Here is a 24,923-nt window from a genome sequence, read left to right as displayed (position 1 = left end):
TTCAGCAAATCACACCACCCTCTCAGGCTGTTTCCTCACTGTGAAGCAGTTACATCTAAATCATAGGATAAAATGTGGCAACGTATGCAAAATTGTCTTGCCCAGCCCTTGATTATAAGCAAGTATTCAGAATTATAGTTGAACCTAAATCTAAGTGTTAAGGTGATTCCAGAACCCCTCATTTAATTTCTGCTCTCTCAAACCTGAGAGTTTTCTGTCACACCAACATGGAGGGCACTTCTTCTTCAGTGCACACACAGTGTCAGTAATTGTCCTCTTTGTTACACATCAGGTTTCTGCAGGACCCTGGCACATATTTCATGTATAGTCCACTTAGTGGCAGGAGAAGTAATTTAATAAATGTTACTGACTTGAATAAAAATAATAGCAAACATAATGTGTCAGGCTCTATCCTAAGCGCATTACCTGTATTAACTTATTTAACCTATACAATAAGCTAACGAAGATAAGAGTTCATTTATTTTTGTGAGCCTAAAGAGTATAGGCAACAAAGAGAACAGAATCCCTTGTGTCTTAGAAATGCTGCTACATAATGAGAAGCCTGATTTTGTCCAGCTGTTCTCCTTTGCATCCCCTTAGCTCCAGTGTGTTTTAAAAAGACAGGGAGTCGCTCCAAATCCAAGATGCAGAATTCCATAGAAATGGTCCAGGTGGCTGGCTGGTTAAGAGAGGTGCATAAAAGCTAGGACTATAAGCTGTTGGAGCTAAAGACAAGGAAAGGTCAACCTAATTCAATAAACAATACCATTAATCAAAACAATTTTTTTATAAATCACTAAGGATTATAAAGGATAAAAGGAAATTTTCTTCCTTTCACTTTTTACTCTTTCTTGATTTTTTTTTGTATGCTCCAAATCAAGAACATTTTATTTTTTCACATTGATGGCTAGTATAGTCTTTTCTCAGATGCTATCAGATGGTGGGAAGTATTAAAAAGATCCCATTTTAAGATGTCAAAGAAAGAGACACAATAAAGACAAGCTCATGTTGACAGCATATAGTGGCATTTGGTCACATTGTCACCTTTTACATAGTTGTGCTTCTTATTGTTCTTTTTCCCCACTAAACTTGAAGCTGTTCTATAAATGTTTGCTGGGATTCAAAAAATTTTGCTTTAAAGTACATATTTTAGAAATTATTGAATCATCTTCTAGCAATAATCAAGATTGTGTTTGTACATTTTGAAACATAATGAAGTGCTTTAAAACAGACATAAGACATTCAAAGACATTCACCAGAATATACAGTGATTTTTAGAAATCAACGAATTTTGAAAGGCTGCATATATTAAATTTTCCAATATAATAAGGAGACAATGTTTCTTTCTCCCTTATATCTCTTTCTCTCCATATCAAATTCTTCCATATATGATTATTCTATTTTCAAAAAGTACAGTGCTCATTTTTAATGTTTTCTTTTTCATTGCCGTGCCTTAATGTAATGTCAAGAACTATGTTACTATGTTGCCAAGCCTGCGTTTCCACATAAATTGGATTCTCTTTCATTATATAATTATTTTTTTAAAAGGGAAATCATGTTCATGCAACTCTATCTATTATTACTAAGGGTACTTGGCAGCCATATAGTTTTAAAACTTTTTTAGTGAAATATTATTTTGATGTTAAGAATAAAGTGATTTTCAATTGCCTAAATTATTCTATATCGACATGATATATAAGGCTATAGTTACAATTTGAAATGTACAATTAAGAATTTCAGGATTATGGTAAATGAAATAAAACTGTGGTCATATTCCACCTTACTACCTTTGGACATGCAATTGTCTTCAAAATCCTGAATTATAAAAATAATTAAGCATTTCTCTGATAACGAACATCGAAGATTGAAAGAAAAATGTTCAGACAGGAAAAGACAAAGCAGAGGGAGAAAAACCCAACCATTGGCATGTGCAAAGGACCAATTACTAAAGAGAGCTTGATGGAAGAAAATGACTCCAAATAGAGGAACTCCAAGTATTTTTATATTGCTGAAGCAAAGAATTCAAGTTGCAGAGAGATGAAAGAAAGGTTAGGGGAGAGGTAAATCAGAACAGGCTTTTAGAAACTCTATAACCGGTTAAGGACTTTGAATGTCATCCTAAGTCAGTGGTTCCAGGGTGAACTGGGATCATCTGGAGACCGTGTTCAAAAAGATCCTGGATCCCAAATCCAGAGTTTCTATTACAGTAGGTCTGGGATGGAGCCTGAGAATTTGCATTTTTAGCAAATCCCTGGAATGTTTGATGCCTGTGATCTACAATCACAGTTTGAGAACCTCTGTTTTGAGTAAAATCTTTGAAAGCCTTTCAATAGGGGAGAGACCTGCTCTTTAGAAAATTCACTTTTACTATGGAGTGAAAATGGATTCGAGAGGAGGAAGTGTGGAGGATATCAAGAAGCGGTTACTATGGTACAGGCCAGGCAGCAGAGAAGGAAAATAGTAATCAAGAGATATGCAGAGGTAGATGTCATAGAATTCTTCTCAAGATTCTGGATTGAACACCTGGGTGAATGGCTGTAATATACTCTTCAATAACACTGATAAAAGGATCACTTTTAGGGAGAGGGCAGCGCTGGGCATGTGAAGGATGAGGGACCGTGTTGTTCCGGTAATTGTTTAACATCTGCTCTTCTGGGATGTGTGTCAGGGGGAAGCCTGGTTTTCAGGGCTCCATAGTTCACACTGGGTAAATACTCCCACCATGACGTCACAGAATGAGGAAGAGATATACTGTAGCACCCATTATGTATCATTTCCATGTATAGATACAAAGCCAAATTCTGGAGCCAGGGGTGCTGCATAGGAATTGTGGATAAAATTTGGGGGCATATTAAGTTGCAACTACAACCGGAAGTTTCCATGAGACAAATAAAACACAGGCAAGGATTTATCTGTGACACTGGATCACGGTCTGGCTGAGCCCATGGGTGACCAAGGCAGTAAGGGCATGGGTCCCAAGAAATGTGGGAGGAGAGATTTGGAAGGGAGGAGAGTAGTCCTGGAAGAACAGGCAGAGTCACAATGGGGACGGGTATAGTACGTTAATATTAGGGGTTAACCAGCAGACAGCAGGCCGGTAACAATAACCCAGGTGTGGCTCAAGACTAGGGTTCTCATCTCCCCAGAAGAGCAGTACCTAGAGTAAGGCAGTGACTTAGTATTAAGGAGCAGGGATATTAGGTTACCTAAACAAGGGCTGTGGTATGATTCAGGAAGGAGTCCAAGTTATACATGAGGGGCACTCAATGGGAATAGATTTCGAAGAATGTAAAAAACAAACAAACAAACAAAAACCTGATTATCCAGACTGCTGTCCAAAGTCAGAGGCAAACCACGAATCAGGCACAAAAATGCTGAGCTGTACAATGGTGGGGTCAATCCTGTCCTTGGGTCATGATAGACTATCAAATCTAAGACATTTAGGGGAGGTTTAGCCCATGTGAGGTTAAAGGAGGGTTTTAGAGGCTGGGAATCAATCAGAGTGTAATAGTTATACAATTTATTTGCACTAATTCCTCTTGATTATCCTGTAGAGCATATATTCCTTATGAAGTGTCACTGTCCATGGGTAACAGGTGACAATTGTTAGGATTGCCGTGATCGATATGATACAATCACACCATTTACTCCCAAGATACACAAGAAAGACACTTTCTTAAAATGTAGCTTTTATATGGTTTGCTTATGGTCACTTGTTAGTAGATTCCGTGTGGAATGAAAATGTAATAAAACATGAGCCCCATCAAAACCTAAATACAAAGAGACAGCTTGAGTGCTCTAATAATGAATGTGTTAATTGGAGTAGTCAGAAATTATCATTGCACTTTGTAGATCATATAGTAAATAAATGCAATAAAAGCAATTGCAAAATTATCTGAGTTAATAACATCTTGAGGAGGAGGAGGAAACAGGAAAATTTTGTTTTCTAAAGCTAGCACTGTTTTCGACTATTTCTGTATTGAGATTCCTTATACTCACCTGAAAAGCATGAAAAGTACCCTGATCTATTTCTTGCAGTGAAATGAATCATTTCAGCTTCCTACCCATATATTTATTGCACTTATAACAACAGAAATTAATTTTTTTGCAGCAGTAGACGATTTCAAAAGACAACTTGAACATATTTCTATTAAAAGAAGAAGAAGAAGAAGAAGAAAATATGTCTCCAAAAGAACTTTTAAGGGCCTAAGAATTTTCGTAATGTTATAAGGGGAAATATTTAAGTGTTTTTTTCTTTCCTAGCACTTTTTTTTTCTAGTGCTATACTCTGTTATTTTTACCAGATTTTTGAGATTGTTTCTTTAAAAAATTGGTCATTCCACTTGGTTTCTATAGTAACAAAAACTAATTTCTGGGTTTCTTCATGAGCTATGATCGTGTTGAAACCAAAGAGGACTCACGGGTCTTACAAACTTCGTAAAGCTCTGAACAAACAGAACTGCCATCTTCTGTCATTTGTCTGAAATGACAGTTAATTGTATCAGTTCAGCATTTTAACCATAAGCCCCTTCCGTCCATATATCCTCCTGTTATTTCTAACACAGCATAATGATGGGACCCACGATCAGACATTTCTTGGGCGACCACATCAAGTTGCAGATAAGCCTTTTGTCCTAAAGTGAACATGAAGTGAGGATATCTTAATGCAAACATTTGTTCCAGAAACTTAAAAGATGAATATACTGGGGACTAAAAGAATCAGAATCTTCCCGCTTTTTTCAAGAGATTATTTAATTGTTTCAGATTCAAAAAATCTTCAAGCATAAGCCATGCAGCTCAAGGGGAATTTCTACCAGTGATTACTATGACAGATTTTTTTCTCTCCAAGGAAAGAGTGGAAGGAGGATGAATGAGAGGGCACTTCCTCCCGCCCTTTATAGCTGACAGCAGTGAGTTATGAGGTGTTACAGAGTAAAACAGAGTTACCGTAAGAGCTGTCCAAATAACTTATGGCAATGAATCACAACACCATCTTTGGAAGATAATTCATGTCACCAGTGAACACTCAGTAATATGGATTTTCTCCAAAACACCATATTTAACAGGCAACACCATTGAGAGGTGAATTTAATGGCAAAGTGAATTATTTAATAGAATTGAACTATACTCCAACATGGAACAAGAGCTGATTAAAATGTATGCATAGTTGATAAAACCATTTAAACTAAACACTGGTTGTTGGTATCAAATAATAATCAGTCCAAAATGTTAAGATGCCAGCCAAATCAAAGATTAAAGAGAGTAAAGAGTAATCTGATTAGGATTTATATATATTTCAACACAGACTTTTTGTTATTACAGATAAAACAGTAGATAAATTTTAAATGCATATTCTGCCAGAATAGATTATTGTTGCAATATCTGTTCTTTACAACATTAGGCACAACAAGCAACTACTTGAATAAATGATTTACTTATTCTAATATTGATATTACCATTACTAAAAGAAAATATTCCTCCACCATTAAGTCCAGTGCAGTTGTGGAATTTTATATTTACAATGTAAAAATAGTTCCATAAAACCTTTAATTTATGAATTGAAAGATTATGTGTTAGCTGTCCCAAATGTGAGCTAGAGTCTGCTCATCAATAATAGATTAATTGAGATAACTATGGAATATTATAATATGCAATGGAAGTAATAAAATGTTATTGATTCCATTTGAACAATATCACTACTACTTGCCTCAAGTAAAACTGGCTCAAAAAGACCGAAATGGAACTTTAAACTTTATCACTAAAGATCACACCATGAAAAGAATTGAAATATTATAGTTAGTCATTGGTTTTGGCTCCATGATCAGTGTGACATATTGTTCCAGTATGAATTCCCAACTCTGATCCACTTCTAATTGTATCTGGTTAGTTTACCCAGCATGGCTACAGACATTTCTCTGCACTGTGTAGACTTTAAAATGGAATCTCAGAGGGCCCTTGCTCTCTTTCCAGATCAAGAAATTTTCCACTTCACAGGTTCCCTCAATAATAGAGCTAGTTGGGGAGATCCAAGATCGTAAAGTAGGTAAATACTGGGCTTGCATCCTTCTGTGAACACATTAAAATTACGACTAAATTATAGAACAATCAAACTAGAGCACCATCTGAAGTCTAGCTGAACAGAAGTCCTATAACTGAAAATATAAAGAAGAAGCCACATCGAAAATGGTAGGAGGGGATAGGATGCAAAACGGGTCCCAAATCTCTGTGTGACGGTTGAAAATCAGGAGAGATATCTCAGCCACAAAGGTTCCCCCCGGAGGAGTGAGGGACCCCAGCACCACATCAAGCTCCTGAGCTCAGAGTACTAGTCCTGGGAAGAGGAACCCCACAATATCTGGCTGTGAGATTCAGTAGGGATTCTGACCCTCCAGGTGGGATGAAAAGCTCTGGGAAACCCAGGCGTCCATCCTCTTAAACGGCCCACACACAGACTCACTCACTGGAAAGCACTCACCCTGGGCTCTGGTGAAGAGATGGTGACTTGGGATGTCGAAGACACATGAGGGGCAGACTGAGGTGTGTGGCTACAAAGCAAGGGCTGGAGAACAGTTGCCATTTTCTCTGTGAGAGGTTTATTTTGCCCCATGCAATCGGCAGGCTGGCGCCATCTTCCCTGTGTTGAGCCCTCCCCCACAGGCCAAATCTGAATCTGATTGGTCTGGTGAGCTCCGCTGGGACCCTGCCCCACTCAACACCAGAAGCACTTCCTCCAGGAGCAGCCAGCCCCGCCCACACTGCATTCTTTTTTGGAAGCTATCAGAGTTTGGCTAGCCCCAGACATGGACGGCAACTGGCTTCAGTGTGCTTTGAGACTTTATTGAGTCCCTCCAGGCTCAGCACTGACACCAAACCAGAATTTACACTAACCTAGTGACCACAATTCTTCCCACTCTCGTGACCCCCCCTGAGACCCTGTCTCATCCAACTTGTATATGGCAGTAGGCTCTATCAGTGGCTGAACCTTAAGGGAGCCCATAGGTGGCAGCATTCCTCAGGGTGTCCTGGCTTCTGTGCAGCTACCCCAGGCTGTACTGGTGGCGGATGTCCTCAGTTCACAGCATGACCTCTCCCATGCACCTCCGGTTTTAGCACAGGCAGCAAACAACTGTGGATTTCTTTGTAGCTCCTACCAGGTAGCCCTTAGATGGTCACAAGCATCTGGTGCCTGCACTGGAGATCCCCTCAGGAAGCTTCAGAATCAACATAGTTGAAGGTTGTATTCAGACCATAGCAGAGTACTTCCCATTTAGCCCCACAAGCTACACACACAAAGGGCAGTCTCAACAGGCACCAGAGTCCACTGGGGAAAATCCCACTCAGGTATAAAACAGATAAGGCATGGGGATGTAAGGTACAGCTTAGGGAATATAGTCAATAATATTGTGATAGTGTGGTACAGTGTCAGATGGTTGCTGGACTTACCATGGTGATCACTTCTTTAGTTATATAAATGTTGAGTAACTATAAATGTTGAGTAACACCTGAAACTAATATAATATTGTATGTTAGCTCTATATTTGATAAAGATCTTTTAAAAAAATTAAAAAAAAGAGTTGGTTGTACCAGTCAGAACTTTTATAAACAGGCAATTATTAAAGTAAAGAATAAGTACCTACCACACTCTATATACCCCATTGAATGCCCTGTGGGCTTAATTTATCTTTAAATTATCTTTGGCACTCACCATCTTCTTTCTATTCTCACTTCCAACACCTTAAGTCAGGTCTTCACAGTTTTTTTTTTTTTTTTTTTTATGTGCACTACTCTGAGCAATAATCTCTACCTTGTTTCCTAACAGTCTCTACCCACTGAAAACCATTCATTCTACTTTCATATTAGTCACCTGAAGACACAACTCTGATTAAGACAGCCCTTTGCTCAAAATCAGCTATTGCCCTTAACTTGCAACACAGAATCCTGTTGCGGCATGTCTTTCAAACCATTCACAGCCTGACACCAATTTACCTTCTTAACTCTTGCTTCTACAGTTCCATCTGTGAAGGTTATCCTCACAAGTACTTATTAGCAGGATTTTAGTTTTAACTAAAAAATTATATAATTACCTTAATCTAAAATTATACTTACAGTGATGTTTATATTTTAAATGATTTAAGGAAATGCTAATAAAGGAAAGAGTATAATTATGAGATAATCTAAGTAGAAATTTCTCTGCTTCACACCAAAATAGTGTTCTAAGAAAACCGTAGAACTTGACTCTAGAGCTTTGTGATTTTTGTCTTCACATATGTAACTGTTCTACTCTGATTTTATTAATTAACAAGAAGCCAATGTGGTGTTCTAAAACTGTGGTCAATATAAAATAAAGAACTAAAAAGCATTAAAAGTATTCAAACATTTATCTTTATTTTCTATTTTTTTTAAATTTCATTCACTAATAATACATACTCCTAGAGAAATGTATCCTCCTGTCCTTTACAGTGAGATATGCCAGATCATTTTATTCAAACAGTGATATACTTCACTAATATGTTCCTTGGCAAAATGCCTAAAGAGGAGAAACAAGTTCTAATTTTTAAATACTCAGCTTATTGTACCTTAGGCTGAAATGCAAAATTAATGCAGGCATCAAGCACACCTGAAATTCAACATGCATTTTTATATGGTCCACATTGATTCCAAGAGATTGATTTGATTAAACACATAAGCAGAAATAACACTACTCTTGTTAATTTGCTATTTGGATAAATTTGTGATTTTAAAATAACTTAGGAATGTACACTAAACTCAATTTCCCATTGAGTTTTATTAAGTATTTGCAAGATACCATATAGTCATTTGATCAAAATCTTCCTGCTTTTCGATGAAAAAACTTTATTCATTGGAAACCAGAAACAGGATTAGCAAGTCCAATGGAAACAACAGGGTCATATTAAAATAATTTGTGGATTTTTCTTTTCTCCTACTTCTGTGCTCTCATAGGACAATCTTTACATACTTTTTCTTTTAGGCATGCACATATATAAACATACAAAATGGTAAAAGATAGATCACACTACTGAGGGCTTACACTTTTTGGTTTGTAGAATGCAGCAGAATACCACACATTAAAAGTAAATAGACACATCTCTAACATTCAGCAGGAAATTAGAAGTTTTAAGCACATACTCATGCTTCTCAATAAATTTTTGCAACATATGCAACAATTTCAACATTCAAGTATTTGATTTTCAGATTTCATTAACTACAATGCTAAAACACCTCAAATGATTACAGGTTTCCATTTCAAATAATTCTGTTAAGTACCATAAAATATCTTAAAAATAAATTTTAGGTCCCTGAGTGGATTAAATTTATATTATTCTTCTGCTATGAGGAATAATGCGTAATTATTATGTTTATCGCCCAAGAGGAGAGTTAGTTCCTAGAAATAACATGTTGGTTAAATTTTGCTGTATGCTATTACCCTATTTTCTATGCTAAAATGGGGTAAACACAAATTACCCACCATACATTAAGACTTGGGTCTGTATGTAAGAAAATTTCTTGTTTGAGATTTTGGTAAGACACAATGTATGGAAAAGATAGAGCTCTTGGAATAATTTTGTGAAGTAACTTAGAAAATAAAATGATGTAAAATGCTGTAACCACAATACACAAGTAACTTTTCCTCCAATAATCATTAAAGATGCAGTTATACCAGACTTTCTTTAGCCCTCTTTTTTTCATTCTTTTATAACTTAAAAAAAAAATGGATTCCTCACCAAAACTGGCCATATTTACTTACACTTTGCCCCCTTGTTATGAAAAAATCTAAGGAAAATATGCACACATGTTAATTTATTTGAAGTTGAAATACACATGCTTGTTCTATTTTAAGAGAAGCCTGATGGTTGAAACATTTCATTTCTCAGAAACTTAATGGAAATATTTCCTAAATGTACAGTGAAGCCAGTAATAAAATATTAGTAAATGGAAAAGTTATACTTGTTCAAAATCCATTAACTATTTTACAGCTCTATAGAATCGTATAAAAATTTAAGTCATCTTCTAACAAGCAAATAGTCAAATAAAATATGTGTTTTGGTATCAAAAAATGTTCCATTAATTTTTATTATTCTCTCTAACCTTTTTTTATATAATATGCACAAAATGGAGGAACAAACTCAGGGGCAGAAATTATGGTTATAAAAGTATTCACATGGGTGACTCAGAATTTAAGCTAGTATTCTTACCCTAAGAATGATAAAAGTAAACTCAGAGAAATATTCTTTTTTGTCCTCCATCATCAGATAACTTCTACCTTCAGGGAGGAAAATGTTGACATGTTTATTTCCATCTTCCAATGAATTATGTGAATTCCAGATTCCTGGAAGTATTGACTATAGATAGAATATATGAATTTAAATTCAGATAGACAAGAGTTCAACAATAAGCTCTTCCATCCTTACACTGTCTGCTTATTGCCTCCAGTTTCCTCATTCATAGAATGTGAATCAGAATAATGCTGGTCTTGTAAACTGACATGAAGCCTTCCTGTAAAGGATATAATACAACATCTGACAAATCTTATAGTATGTATTTAATAAACTTCATTACTATTTTACTACATGTAGAAAGATAACTTTAAAACACAATGATAAAAGCTACTTTTACTGGAAGCTTACTAACATGCCAGGCACCACATGAGTACTTTACATACATTATCTAATTTAACCCTTATGATGCTTTTTAACCCATTTTACAGACAAGATAACTAAATGGGAGTATTCTCTGGTCCAAGCATTCCAAGGACCCTAACATTTTGTAGTTCTTTTGAACTGCTCCTGGCTTAAAGAGAAGACTGACATAAAAGGACATGTCTTATACTTACCCTAAAAATAATGATCTGGTGATATTTCCCTCCACTTAGGCAGATGTTACCATAGTAGAACAGTTTTCTCCTAACATTTCTTGAATTAAGATACTATTAGATGAAATTATGTAAATCAGGAAATTGATTACCTTTTTAAAGGTCTGTTTCACTCTACGTTTATTTTACCAGTTTGGAGTTTGGCATTTTGTTCTACTCTGCCTAATATGAATAATCAGTTTGATTTGCTTGTGTAGATTGACGTTATAGATAAATTTGGGGTTTATTTCTTTTAACTTTATTCTTTAATGATAAGAACAATAAAATCTTCAAATGAAATGCCCAGAAATAAATATAAATATTTCAAAAATAAATACATAAAACATGTATATATAAACATAAATATCAATCAATGCCAAAGTTTAAGCTCTAATTGTGATATGAACCCATTCTCATACGTGAGTGAGTGTATGTTTATATGTGTATGGTATGAAGTTTTGTTTGACTTGGAAGTATACAATAAAAGCAAATATTAAATATTTGCCTTCATCATACTAAATATAGAATATGTGCTAATATATTAACTCTCAGGTCTCTATTTCTAATAAAGGAAATAGTTGAGAAAATGGTGCAATTCACAAGACCTTTGAAAATGAGAAATCATAACAGTGAGTGAATTGGGATTATATCCCAGCAGTGAAGTGCAACAGCCAGATTCAAAAATGTTTACACAATCCTCAACCTGCTTAATTTGTGAACAAAGCAATAAGGATTGACTGAGTCTCCCAAACCAGGGCTCAACCTCAAGAGAAAAATCTGACTTTCAATATTAATATTGACCAGAAGGAAAAATTTTTAAATGCAGCCATAAGTTTGACAATATCGGTAATATTATATAATCATATAGGTGGCTATTGTTAAATTATTTTTTAAAAGAAAAACTGAAAATTTTGGTGTCATTTTTAATGCATTAGTGTCATTTAAAAAAAGATTTTTAACAAGATATATGTAAACAAAATGTTTCTAAAATATTTAATCAATAAATGTTTTTCATTCCTGAAAAATACATCCGATAACAGATTATATAACAGTATTTTTCTCTTACACTTTAAATTATCAAGACATTATACTTAAGATGTACATATATATATATGCCCCTCAGCTTCATGTATATATATATATATATATATATATGTATATACATATATATATACATATATATTTAAAAATTTATATGGATATAAAGCAATATGTCTGTATATATATGAAATTAAAAGGATCTTTCAAAATGTATATATCTTGCAATCTTTCTCATGTGTATTTCTTCCATCATCTTAATATCAGCAAGGAGAAAATTTTGCATTGACCAAGGATTATCCTTGGTTCCTTAGATTTTAATGAATAAGTCTTAAAAGATTTATAAAATACCCAGTGTCGGTATAAAATTTGTGTGTAATATTTTGCACCTTCCTAATGAATGGAACTAAACTTTTCCAAAGGCTTAAAACAATTATCCAAGACAAAAAAAAAAAAAGAAAAAAAAGAAAAGAAAAGCCACAACTCACAACTGAGTGGTGGGAGAATAGTGAGTGCAACACCGTGGTGTGGTATCTATCCAGCTTTAAATCCCACCTTTCCCATGTCTGTGTAATCCTCTTTAGGTCTCTTAATATCTCTGAGACTCAGTTTCCCAATTTATAAAATAAAGATAATAACGAGACATATTTTAGAGCTGGAATTACCATGAAGTGAACAAAGCCTAAGTTCAGGGCCCTGGCAATGTGTTCACATAATCAGGTATTTTTGTAAAATTTGCAGCATTGTGTATTTTTTTAATAGAGACAACCCCAATTGTAACTTCATATTCTACTTTTCTTTTTCAACTCATGGTTTATATATTGAGGATTAAGTTAGATAGTACATGTAATGCTTTAGGTTTATACCTAGAACATGGAAAATATTTGATTAATGTTCATTATCATTATTATTATCAACTATCATAGCCAATTTTCTTGTGTTTATTCTTCCCACTACTACATACAATTGAGAATTTCATATCTTCAGTAGTATAGGTTAGGGATATTTAAGAAAGAGCTTAGTATACTAACAGAGTTTTCTTTCCACTCAGCAAATATGGAAAGAGAAAATAGTATGAAATATATTAATCCAAATGTTAGACGTATAGATACATACTTAAGAAGGGGTAGCTTTTAGAATTTAATCAATACCATCTTTATATTTTGGTGAAAAAAATCCAAGACATTTATTCAGAGAGAATTGTGATAGCACGCAGAGTAAACTTACCTTGTCAGCTGGCTGTTGCAAGAAATGATGATTTCATGGTTGAACTCACCAGAATTACACAAATCTTATCAGAGCTATAACAGAATCATCCAAATATTTAGGGATTTAGGAAAGTACAGAAAGGTGACCATGCCAATTTCTGAGTCACAGTTTTATCATTTGGAACACATGATATCTATTTTATATTCATCATGGAAATCATATTCAGATGATATCTTTTACCATTTATAATAGTAATGCCCTCAGACCTTCTAATCACATACCTAGAAGCTACAGGTATAGTTCTATAAATTATGATTACTCACACAAAGAATTACAATAAATGTTATTGACTGGTGATTAAGTTTTACCTTTTGAATTTTTAATTATTTTATTAAAACAAAGGAGATATACACATGCCCTAGGAAGGATTAAAATTCACTCGGAAAATATGACTTGTATTTCAAACATTAGGAGTTTCAGTATTATCCTCATTGAATCATTGAATCAATACAGGAATTTATTTCCTGCTTCAAGATAAAACAAATTTAAGACAAATACACTAAAGTTGACTCCAGCAATAGCTTAAATCCTGAAGCATTATTGATTTATACACATATAGAATTGCTTTTTGAATCACTTTTAATGTAATACATATTTTTTAATGTAATTTGCCTTGCCTTTTCTAAGTCAATCATGAAATTATCTAATGAATTAGCTGAGAACTAGCAAGAGAGAGAAAATTGCTTCCTTTTGCTCTACTCAATAGAAACAGAAAAGTAAGTTCTTTCCAGGTAGTGAGTTGAATGGTGAAACTCACAGTGCCATTTCCTGCTTCATGCTATGCCCATTTAGTAAAACAGAATTGGTCACTGCCTTCTTAGCGTTGTTTTTCAGCGATGTCATACGCACTGCAGAAGAGCTGACTAAGTAGCTGGTTGATCTCTCCTCGTAGGACTTCCTTCCACAACAGAGCTGGCTATTGAAATGCCTCCTGAAGCTTTCACTGAGTAGATAAAGAGCAAATGGATTGACACAAGAATTGCAAAAACTCAGAACCCGAGCAACTAAAGTGACAATCATATGGCCTAGAGATGGGTCAATCTGGTTGTAGTTGAAAGACCTATACATGTAGAGGATGTGATTTGGAAACCAACAGAAGACAAAGCAGCCCACAAAAACCAGCACAATTTTTGCCAGGCGTTTCCGTGTTTCCATCTGCAAATACAAAGAAATATTCTCATTGGTTAAAATGCATGTTAAAAAAAAAAAAAGAAAAAGAAAGAAAAAGAAAAAGAAAAGCCTTCCGAGACGTTCTAATGGTCCCAGGCCCAAATGGCAGAGAAGCTGGACCTCAGTGAGCCATAACAGAGCTAGGACATGGCTCATATTAGATCTCATATTAGAGATCTCCCAATGCCCCTTCTAGTTCAGGCCAGGGCAAGTCCCTCTGACTCTTACAATCCTTCCTAGTAGTGAGAGCCCATGAAATAGAACACAAAATAGCAGTTACTGCAGCTGACCAGCGCCTCCCCAACACGCTCACGCACACAAGCATGCACGGGCTTACCTGCTTCTTGGTATGTTCATTGTATTCTCCAGGAAGATCATGTACACTTTTAATTAATGTCTTTGCAATATGATAATAATAAACACTAATAATAGCAAGGGGTATGAGGAAATAGACCAAGAAGACGAGCACTGAATGAATCTTTGGATGTAATTCATCAGTCTGAGGGTATGGTACGCAGGCTGTGAAGCTGCCGTTATCCAAGCTATCAATGCGCACCACTTCTGAAAACACTGCTTCAGGAACAGCCAGCAGCACAGAAACTACCCAGATGCCAAGGGCCTTCACACAGGTCCACAGCACCGCCCCTGACATCTGGATGTCCATGGGATTTACAATGGCTCTGTACCTGAGAAGACAATATATCACAAATTACTCCTAAGAAAGAAGAAAAGAAAGGGGAGGGGAGAGGAGGGGACAGGAGGAGAGAAAAGGGGAGGAGAGGGGAGGGGAGACAAGGGGACAGGAAAGACAGGAAAGAGAAATCTTTCTAAGAGAGAGGTGCCAACTCTCCATTATTCCCTAGCTGTTCTGTAGTGTATGGAATATCTAAGATCCCTGATGCCTCAGTCTGAAAGTCATTCCACTGCTTATTAGCACAGAAGACAGGAAGACAGAGGAAAATATCTGAAGTTGTCATTTCCCAAATTGCAGTAATTTGTTTCGTGCTTACACAGTTTTGTGTTGTTGTTTTTTTCAAAATCCACACATACTACAAGTATCCTCATTTATTAAATGTTATTCTTTAAATACTTGTATTTTCAAAAAAACTCTCACTACTATAATTGCTAGTATAAATTGCTAGTATAAATGCATTAACCACAAAATATAAAACGTCCACAAAGTAATATCATCAAATTCTACCTTGATACTCTTCTTGAGCTTCTGAGCCTGAGTTCCACACATTTTTTTCTAAGGACATAAGTAAATCTGACAGACTAATTCAAACTGGGCGTTTCTCCATAATTCAATCATAAGAACTGAAAGCAATGGAATAATATTCTATCTTTATAGTTCAAATTTATTTAAAGTCCAGACCTCATGACATCCTCTCTTCTCCCACCTGACACCATCATAGCGGTAAAGAAACCACACTTCAGAACCCAATGGCCTAAACTATCCAAACCTTCTACAATTAACTCAATCAATAATAATGCAAACAAAGCAAAAAATTGTATGTAAACCTCAAATTATTTATATTTGTCTTTGAAAATATTTCAGGTTAAGGTATACCTAGGACGTTAACAATATACAGTAAACCGTGAATTTAGTCAAACAAATATGAGGTGTTTTCTCTGGTATCTGTTGAAAAATCACTGAAGGTCTTTTTCTTTCTCTGTAAACTGGGGATAAAAACACTTCCCTCAAACTTTTGTGATTAGAAAAAAAACGTATAGAGCACCTACAGTGAGGTGCCTGGCAATGAGCAAATACATACTATACCATAACCCTGTATTTACACTTGATTTAGCCTAATGTTCTAAAAATTCAAAATATCTCAAGCTACGTAACAAGCGGTTAAGGTCTCTTTCTGAGGTTCTGTAGAGATGCTACCCATTCTCCATATGATATAAGAGCTTCCAGCCTCAAACCAGCTCTCTGGATCCTCTCTCTCTGTCCTGACTTTCTTCAAAGTGTCGTCCCCAGACCTTCAGTAAGAGAAAAGCCATTTGCATTTTGATCTAAAGGATCTTCCCACGTGAAACAGAAAATGTATAGAAATTAAAGTGGAGGAATAGCAAGGGGCTTCAATACCAAATTAAATAGCACGCCATCATGCATTTTACCCAGACTTCACACATGGCAGAACTCACTCAGCTTATGTTCCCTTCTCCTATTGTTTCATTTCATATTCTTAAGAAATTTAAAGGAGAGTTACAATCAGTAACTAGAAGGAGCTATTTTTTTTCTGCTTTATTTCTTAATCAGATTAATACATTCACAGAGGTTTGTTTGTTTGTTTGTTTTGGAATCAGAGAGCATTAAGAGTCCTATGAGGAAAAAATAGATGTCCCTTGTTATATCTCAAGGCCCGCTCCTGAGTTAAAACAAATTTCACATCATTTCCTCCATATATCTAAAAAATACTACTGTCAGTGACTCTTGAATCAAATATTATAACCCTTAGTTCTTGACATCCTGTTATGGTAGTTGAAGATTTTCTCTCTACTACATCTATTTCCCTCATTCCCAATTTCCTGATTTAGTAAGGTATATTAAGTGTTTATAATATAGTCAATACATAACTATTATGACTAAAAAATAGCACTCACTGCAGAGTTAAGTAGTATATTATGAGTACGTTCTCTTTCTTACACATGGCTCTGATTTTCCTAGAGTTACTACGTGGTAATTTTTTTCATTTACATAATTTTCCATTTACTTAAATTTGATCCTTTTCTAAAGGATTAAACCAGCTCTCTGAATAATTGAAGCCCCAGTGCTTGAATCTCAGTTCTTCTTTCTTAATTTTTAACTTTATCAAACTCATTTCTATCTTCTTTTTGGTTTTATTTTCTAAGATAATTTATTAACTTTAGTTTACATCCTTTCTTCTGAATTATCATTATTTTTAAATTCTAGAAGATCTTTCAAGTTATCATATATCTATGGATCTAATAGAAAAAAATGCTTAGTTTTTTTCTCCTTCTAGAATAGCTCCCAGTTTTGTTTGTTTGTTTGGTCTGTTTATGCTGGGACCATATTCCCCTTAAATATCCACAAATAACAAAAGAAAAAAGAAGATCTACATTGGAAATTGGAAAAATATTCTTATTGAAAAGCTGATTAAGAAAGAAATTAAAATTGATAACAAATAGATGAATCAAAGGAGGTGTTAGGAAAAAGTGAAGGTTTAGAGTTTATTCTTGCTCCCCATGAAGACCTTTGAATAACTGAAAATAGAAGATATTGCCAAAAAAACTCAATTAATTAGCAGTATTCACGAGGGATAGGCTGTGGACTTAATAACATTTAATGTTTTGCATCAATAATTAAAACAATAAGTTAAGAGATAGCTCGTTAAGTTTGAAGCTACCAAAATTAGGCTGGATCATCACTTTGGAGCATGAAAATGAAAATAACCTTGGTCATGTGGAAACGAATGAGACTAAAAGAACAAAAACAGAAAACACAGTATAAAAAATAAATGGAAGTTTGATGAAGACATGTGTTCTATATAGAAAAGCCAATGAACATTCAAAATACCAGGTTCTCAGTATATTTAGGGTATGTCTGAGGTTCTCCAACGAGCTGAAGAAAATCTATGAACAATAATAAATAATCTAATAAACAATAACAAAATATCGTCCAAAACCTATATAAGACCTAGGAAATTGGTCAACCCCCCTGGGCAATCTGCAATTGGAAGGACCAAAGTAAATTGTTGTTTTGGGGGTTAAAACACACAAATAGGAACTGTACTACTGGTGACAACTAACAATAAGTAAGTGTTGAACTTCACTCTCTGATCTTATGGCTCAGTCAGAATGGATGGCTTCCTATTTATTGTATCACTAGGGACAAAAGTCTGACCAGTACGTCTTAGAAGGTCTTTATTTCCATCTAGAAGTGGACAAAGAGAAGCAGCATAAATAATTAAGTGAGAGACTTGTCTGAGATGTGGTAACATGGGATAGCGCAATAGGCAACGCGCTGGAACTAAGCATCTAGTTGCCTCCGTAATTACCAAGTGTACCTTCTCTTTGAGTCACTCTTTGCTCAATACTCAGAGAGGAAGGTGGTAGTATCCCATTTTAGGACCCTCAACTGTACAGTTGAAAATATCACTTATTTTTAAAATGAGGAAAATAGTGCCTTATGGGCATGCTGTTTGTGCTGTTTTATCATTTTGTCCAACTTGAACCTTTGAACGTAACAGGTCCAGGACTGGTAGCTAGATTCCATAAGCCCCAGCCTGGTTTATTCTCTTCTAATTTATAGTGTGTCCCAAAGGTTTCAGGTCAAGGTGGATGAATAATCTTCAAAGCCTATAAAGTAACATATAAATTATGGCAATAGTGTGAATAGTGTAAGGGTTGTATAGCACCTAATTCAATCTGAGAATTAGAAGGGAAAAGGAAGTAAGCTAAAATTATTTGAGACTAACAAATAAAAGATATCTGATTTATTGGAGTCAAATATAACAACCTTTATTTAAGGAAGAGCCATATAAATTCAAATTAAAAAGTAGTAAATTAAGTGCAGATTGCAATTCATCTTGTGTCTTCAGCTATGTAAAAATAACAACTGAACACTTGTTATGCAAAACAAATTGTCCTTTTGAATTGGCAGCTATAAAGCTCTCAAACAAATACAAGACTCACATTTCCTGAAAGTATGGGTCACTTTTATTTTCCCTATACCTGGTTTTCCTCCCTTTTTTATTCCCTGTATGTTATATGTATCTTTATCGTTAAGCTGCCTCAAATTCTTTTGGAAGAAGGTGAAAATGAATGTTATCACTTGGAAACATTTGGTTATCTGTAGGGTGAGTGTGGACTCTTTTTCTTAGGTATCTATAGCCAGCCTGAACTCTTCAGAAGAGCTTAGAAGCACGCTGAGTGCCGATCTCAGTACCTACTGAGAGAAGTAGGAGTTTCTCAGCATACTGCCCAGGGCTGTGGACCAAAGAAGAAAGCATTTCCAGTCAGGTCTAGCTGGTTAATCAGTACCAAGCTTCTGTCAAGAATTTTGGTGAGAAACCACCAAACAGATAATGGCCCTCCCGCTCGGCACTGGCAAAGACTAATGAAAAAGCTCCCTAAAGCCTTGGGAGTGTTAGACCTAAGGGTCACAGTTGATCTGTTTCAATATTTTAACAAACAGTTATCTTAAAGAAATTATCTGTTTGCTTTGGTATGATATGAATGATTCAAGGTTCATACCTAAGAGAACTTGCTCAGTTACAGCACGAAATCTGTTTATCATAAGTAGCGAACAAAAGCTTGTGATTATTAATACATAGGCACTTTAGTCAGATTAGGTGCAATATTTTTTTTCCCTTCAATCCAACATTGGATATTTTGTATCAGAAAAAAAACAACATAACCTGGAACATTCAATTGATATCAATTTCATTTTTATTGTTTATAGATTTTTAAATTTTAATTTGTAAATGCATTTTAGTTAACAGTTATATAAAAACGCAGAGTATGGAAATGATATCTAGTTTTACACTTGTAAGTACATAAAAGGATAACATTTATAGTTTAGCACTAGGAATCTGTGGGAATTTTTGCTATAAAGGAAAAAGGAGAACTCATTCTTAAAAGTTACTTTGCATTTTAATTATGGGTTTTTAGAGGCCAAAAGGTTTTCAAGAATGAAAGAAATAGTATTCTAAGTTTGGAAATGCAAACTCATAGTAGATAACAAAGAAGACATCTATAACGCAAACCACGATCTAAATGTGATCGATGGAATTCCGCCTACCCAGCCAGTATCACAGTACACATGTCCCAACACTGGCGGTGGGAAAGTGTTTGTGTAAAACTGGTAGTAAATAGAAAGAATACAACACAGAATATTCAAATACTTTTAATCAGCTATTTAATGTGAGCAAGCAAAAGAAGTACATTTTTAAAACAGTAACCAAAAAATCCAGCAAGATAAAAGTAAAACCATAAACTGAAAGCACTACAGTCACCACTGCAGACCATGGACTGTCTCTCCCCCACTTGTGGTTATGAAATGCTTTGAGGCACAGCCACAGTGGACACAAATGAACTTAATCTTAAGGATGAATCCGCTGAAGCTACTCAGAAGAATTTGGAAAGTCAAGGGTTAATAATCACAAGTAAGGAAAGTTTCACCCATACCACCCATATGACACTAGGTGATTTACACATGAAGGAAGGTAGATTCATAAATATTGTATTTCTTATTTCAGTTTCTGCTATCCAGTGATGCTGTCATCAATGACATATAACATCAACTTTCCATTTTACATTGCTACATGCTTTCCAAAATCTAATTATCTTCTTGTTTCTTTTTCTATACTGCTATGATCTCTATTTCTAAACTCCCTACCTTTATTTTCTTAGGGAGACAGTTCAGCCATTTCATGAAGGTAGAATATTTGGTTTGGTGTAACAAAGTATTGAATTTGTTGTTTAAAAACTATCATAACAACGCTTTTATTTTTCAATTATCCTCTTGGTATGATCATTACTACATTTTGAACTCAAGGTGTTTCTTTTATTTTGCAATTACGTTGATGACATTCTTTCATTCTATTGAATCTAATGAATCAGCTTTTGCCATCTTTTTTATTATTCTTGGGTGCTTTGTTTTAATTTTTTAGTCTGCCATTAAACAGGAAAAAAATAGTAATTTCTTTTTACTAAGTAATACTGTGGTTTAATGGTAAAGACTGCAAGCTTGGAACTGGTTTTAAATGCTGTCTCCTTCACTGAGAGATCATGAAAATGTTGCTTAATTTCAAGCCTTAGTTTTCTTCAGTTTAAAATGGTAAATTAGTGCCTACCTCATAGCATTTAAGGATAATAAATTCACGCAAAAAAAACTTAGCACAGTGCTAAGAGAAATTAGTCTTATACTTGTTTCCAAATCCACCAGAATCAAAATATTTGGTGAGATAAAGTACAAGGAGATCAAGTACAAATAAACACTTAGATTACTATGTTCTGGAAGAACAGCAGAAGTATAGACAATATATAACAAAACATTTTCAAACCATTTCAGTTAATGTTTGGGATGTATTGTGTAATTTCATCACCAGTTATTTCAGTTCCTTAATTTATATTTCCAAAATACATACTGATAGGCCAGAGTAGTTTCTGCACCACGTAGAAAAGGCAACCCACCTTTCTTTGTCGTTATTATTAAAGTATCCATGCTTTAATTTACAAAGTACATAATACACATAAGAAACTGGAAAAATCAGTAAATATGTGAGGAATAGCATTTTCTCTAACCTTTGTCAGAGCCAATTTACCTGTCTCCATGACAATAGAGAAAAGAAGTGTGAAATATACTCAAGTCCTAGGTCTTGCTATTAACATTGCCTTTGAAAATGAAAGCATAATGATAGTAATTTTAAATGTTATAGTGATAGCTATCCATTAAGTTTTATTCTAATAACTAAGTAGAATTTTTAAAAACTTTCTATTTAAAATAGGTCCCCTAAGGAAGGGCAGTTAAATTACAAAGTCACATTTTAATTATGAATTTAAAGAAAACTTGTTTAAAAGATAATTGATAAAGTAAGGTAAAAAGATAAAGATAAAGTAAGGTGTGCAATTTATCCAACGGCACCCATTTTTATAGGAATGTGGTTTGAGAAAAAATATTACACAAACAAGACACAATCAATAGTATTGGGTTTAAAAAGACAGTGGCTGTCCACTGCATATTGTCTTCTTTCAATGAAGATGAACTTTTCAATGCCAAAGTGATGTAAGGGTATTATTGTACATGTCAGGAAATTTAGATGGACTCACTTTTCATTACTAACAATATTTAAAATTAAAGAGGAGAGTGAACACCACCTTAATCATCCGACTTCAATTGTTTATACCCCTGAGGGAATTAAGAGTACAGCTCCATGCAATGATGCCCAACTGGACATTTTGCTCCTACCTCCATCCAGACATCCCTCCTGCTTAAATGTGTGAAACCATTTAGAATGTAGAGAGCCTGCAGTAGGGGCACTGGATTCTCTCAGCTCTGCCAGGGGAACTTACATTCCCTGGGCCACAATATCCTCACTTGGAAAATGACGCAGTTAAACTAGTTTATCTACAAGGTAGAATACTGGACACTTCCCACCTTTAAAAATATGTGAAAAGTAGATTTGATATCAAAGATGTATTTTTACAACACTGTTTTAAGATACAAAATTTTGGTACCTACCTATTTGTGGGAGAAAAAAAAATATGTATATATAATATATTTATAAATATATATATATAACTTGTCTTGAGTAATTAAAACAAAAAGTATGTGTAAAGTCATCTGTCATTTACTATTCTAGTTGTTTTTGCCTCAAATAAATAGCAGAAGTTAGTTAATAAGTGTAGATGATGTTTCCTCTTATTTGGAAAAAAATCAGCATCAAGCATTTCCCTAATATTAAGGCAGACATTCTTACCTATCAGGTTGTTGAACTACCGAATAAGGAAAGTGAACGTCTCAGATTTAAGGCACACACAGAAAGTTTACACAAGATAGAAGCTCTGTTGCCCATTTATTCTACAGCCTTTTAATGATATAGGTAATAAAGATTCTCAAGGTATGTGGAGGGGAGGAGGAAGACCATTACATGCAATTTTAAAACTAATTTCAAAATAATGCAATTTTAATTATCTGAAAAGTAATAATTTTTGTATGTTTTTCAAGCTTCACATCTCAGTCCATTTTAACTTTTTTTTTTTTTGAACTAATTCCCAGATGCTCCCTCTCTCCCACCTTCTCTTCCTCCTCCCAGCTACTCCTTTCTCCTCCTCTCCCAGGTGCACTTCCTACCACTTTTCTAGGCCATTCCACCACCTGTGCCCTTACCTGTCGGCGCTGAGAGCAGTGAGAGTAAATACGGACACCCCCACGGAGGTGAGCTGGATGACAGGGATCAGTTTGCAGCCCACCTTCCCGAACATCCACTCGTCGAAGAAGTAGCGCGAGGCATCCACGGGGACACAGGTGAGCAGCAGCAGCATGTCGCCGGCGGCCAAGTTGGAGATGAAGATGTTGGGGACGCTCCTCATGGCGCTGTTGGTGATGAAGATCTTCACCAGCATGATATTGCCCAGCAAGCCCACCGTGATGATGAGCAGGTAGAGGGACGGGATCACACAGCGGATCGCAAACTCGGCGGTGGTCCCGTCGGGGGCGGGCAGGAAACCCCTGTCCGACACCCCGGGATAGACACCGCTCTGATTCGCGCCGGTGCTCTGGGAGAGGTTGCAAAGCGACTGGGGGGGCATGGTCTCCTCTCCAGGAGAGTCCGCCGGAGTTTTCGTGCGCCCAGGTACCCTGCAAAGTGGACGCGCACGACTCAGGCTTAATGGGGTTCCCTCTCCCCGGACAAGTGTACTGCCTGCGGGGAGTGCGTCACCGCGCGCGTCCCAGAGACCACGGGGCCGGTGCGAGGGATGTCCACACGCTGCAGTGCTTCTCTTCTGGAGGGGGCACGTTGGCTCCTTGTGGCTCCGAATTTTAAAAAAATAAAAACAAAAATGGTAAAGCGGTTGCGTCTTCGTTCCAATCTTCACGGATTTGTTCTCGCTTATAGCTGGCAGAGAATAGCCCCTTTGTAAACAAAGATTTATCCCTCTGGGATTAATAATTGTACCTGCCCGACTGTTCTTTGGGAAGGGAGGAAGTCGTCCTGTCGCTGTCCAGCGAACCGCAGCTGAAACACTGGGAACTAGCCTGAGGCAGCTGGCACGTGGCTAGTCCTACAGCTTGGCTCTTGTTCCTGTTATACTGTGTGGGACTGGAGGGGATCTGAGACCTCTCTCTCACACTGAGTCCCTCCATCCCTCCCCGCCTCCGAGCGGGAGGAACCCCGGACAAGAAGTTCGTGAACCTCTGAAGATTGGGAGGCTGAACTGACAAGTCTCTGATGTGACACTAAATTTAGAAAAGAGAATGAGTGACAAAGGATGAAGTAAATGAGTGGAATTCCTTCCCCAGTATTCTTCCATGATCCACTTTTCTCACCCGAAATATGGAAACTCTTTCCTACAGCTGGCATATTATTTTAAAATTTATATTTTATTGAAATGCAACATGCAGAACATACACAATTCTTTAACGTACAGTTCAATCTAACCACCATTCAGAACCTACAATCTAACCATGATCCTTCAAGGTTAAGGTTACCACATTCATTCTGCCTTTTATCGTCTAAGAATAGTTGACCTGCTCTTGAGCATAATATAAATGGGATTATAAAGCATGTAATCTTGCATGCAGCTTCTTTCACTCAACAATACATTTGTGAGATCCACCCATGCTTTTGTATATAGAATTTGTCATTGCTATAAAGTATTCCAGTATAAATATATCAGTGTTTATTTATCCCTTTCTAGGTTGATTGGTATTTGGATTCTTTATAGTTTTAGCTAATTTGAATAATGTTTCTAGCCTGTCCTTTGATGCACTTTTGAATCCCAGATGTAGATTTGCAAGGTCACAATGATTATGTTCAACTTTAGCTGAAACTGACAATTTTTCAAAGTGAATTCCAACTTTTTATTTTCTTTTGGTGACTAG

The 24,923-nt window shown here is 35.8% G+C and overlaps 1 protein-coding gene across 1 annotated transcript; it reads right to left on the bottom strand.

Annotated features, from left to right (window-relative positions):
- Positions 1-13,866: 13,866 nt before the first annotated feature.
- On the bottom strand, positions 13,867-23,629 carry NMBR (neuromedin B receptor; the record flags this gene model as incomplete). Its single annotated transcript, XM_081039282.1, has 3 exons — positions 13,867-14,332; positions 14,685-15,033; positions 23,208-23,629. 3 exons carry the CDS (start codon positions 23,627-23,629, stop codon positions 13,931-13,933), a joined length of 1,173 nt encoding a protein of 390 aa, XP_080895408.1. The 3' UTR covers positions 13,867-13,930.
- Between the last annotated feature and the right edge of the window lie 1,294 nt (positions 23,630-24,923).

This window comes from Rhinolophus hipposideros (assembly GCF_964194185.1).
Source record: "Rhinolophus hipposideros genome assembly, chromosome: 3".
Taxonomy (NCBI): domain Eukaryota; kingdom Metazoa; phylum Chordata; class Mammalia; order Chiroptera; family Rhinolophidae; genus Rhinolophus; species Rhinolophus hipposideros.
The sequence above is the reverse complement of the archived record's forward strand: the minus strand, read 5'-3'. Positions and strand labels throughout refer to the sequence as shown.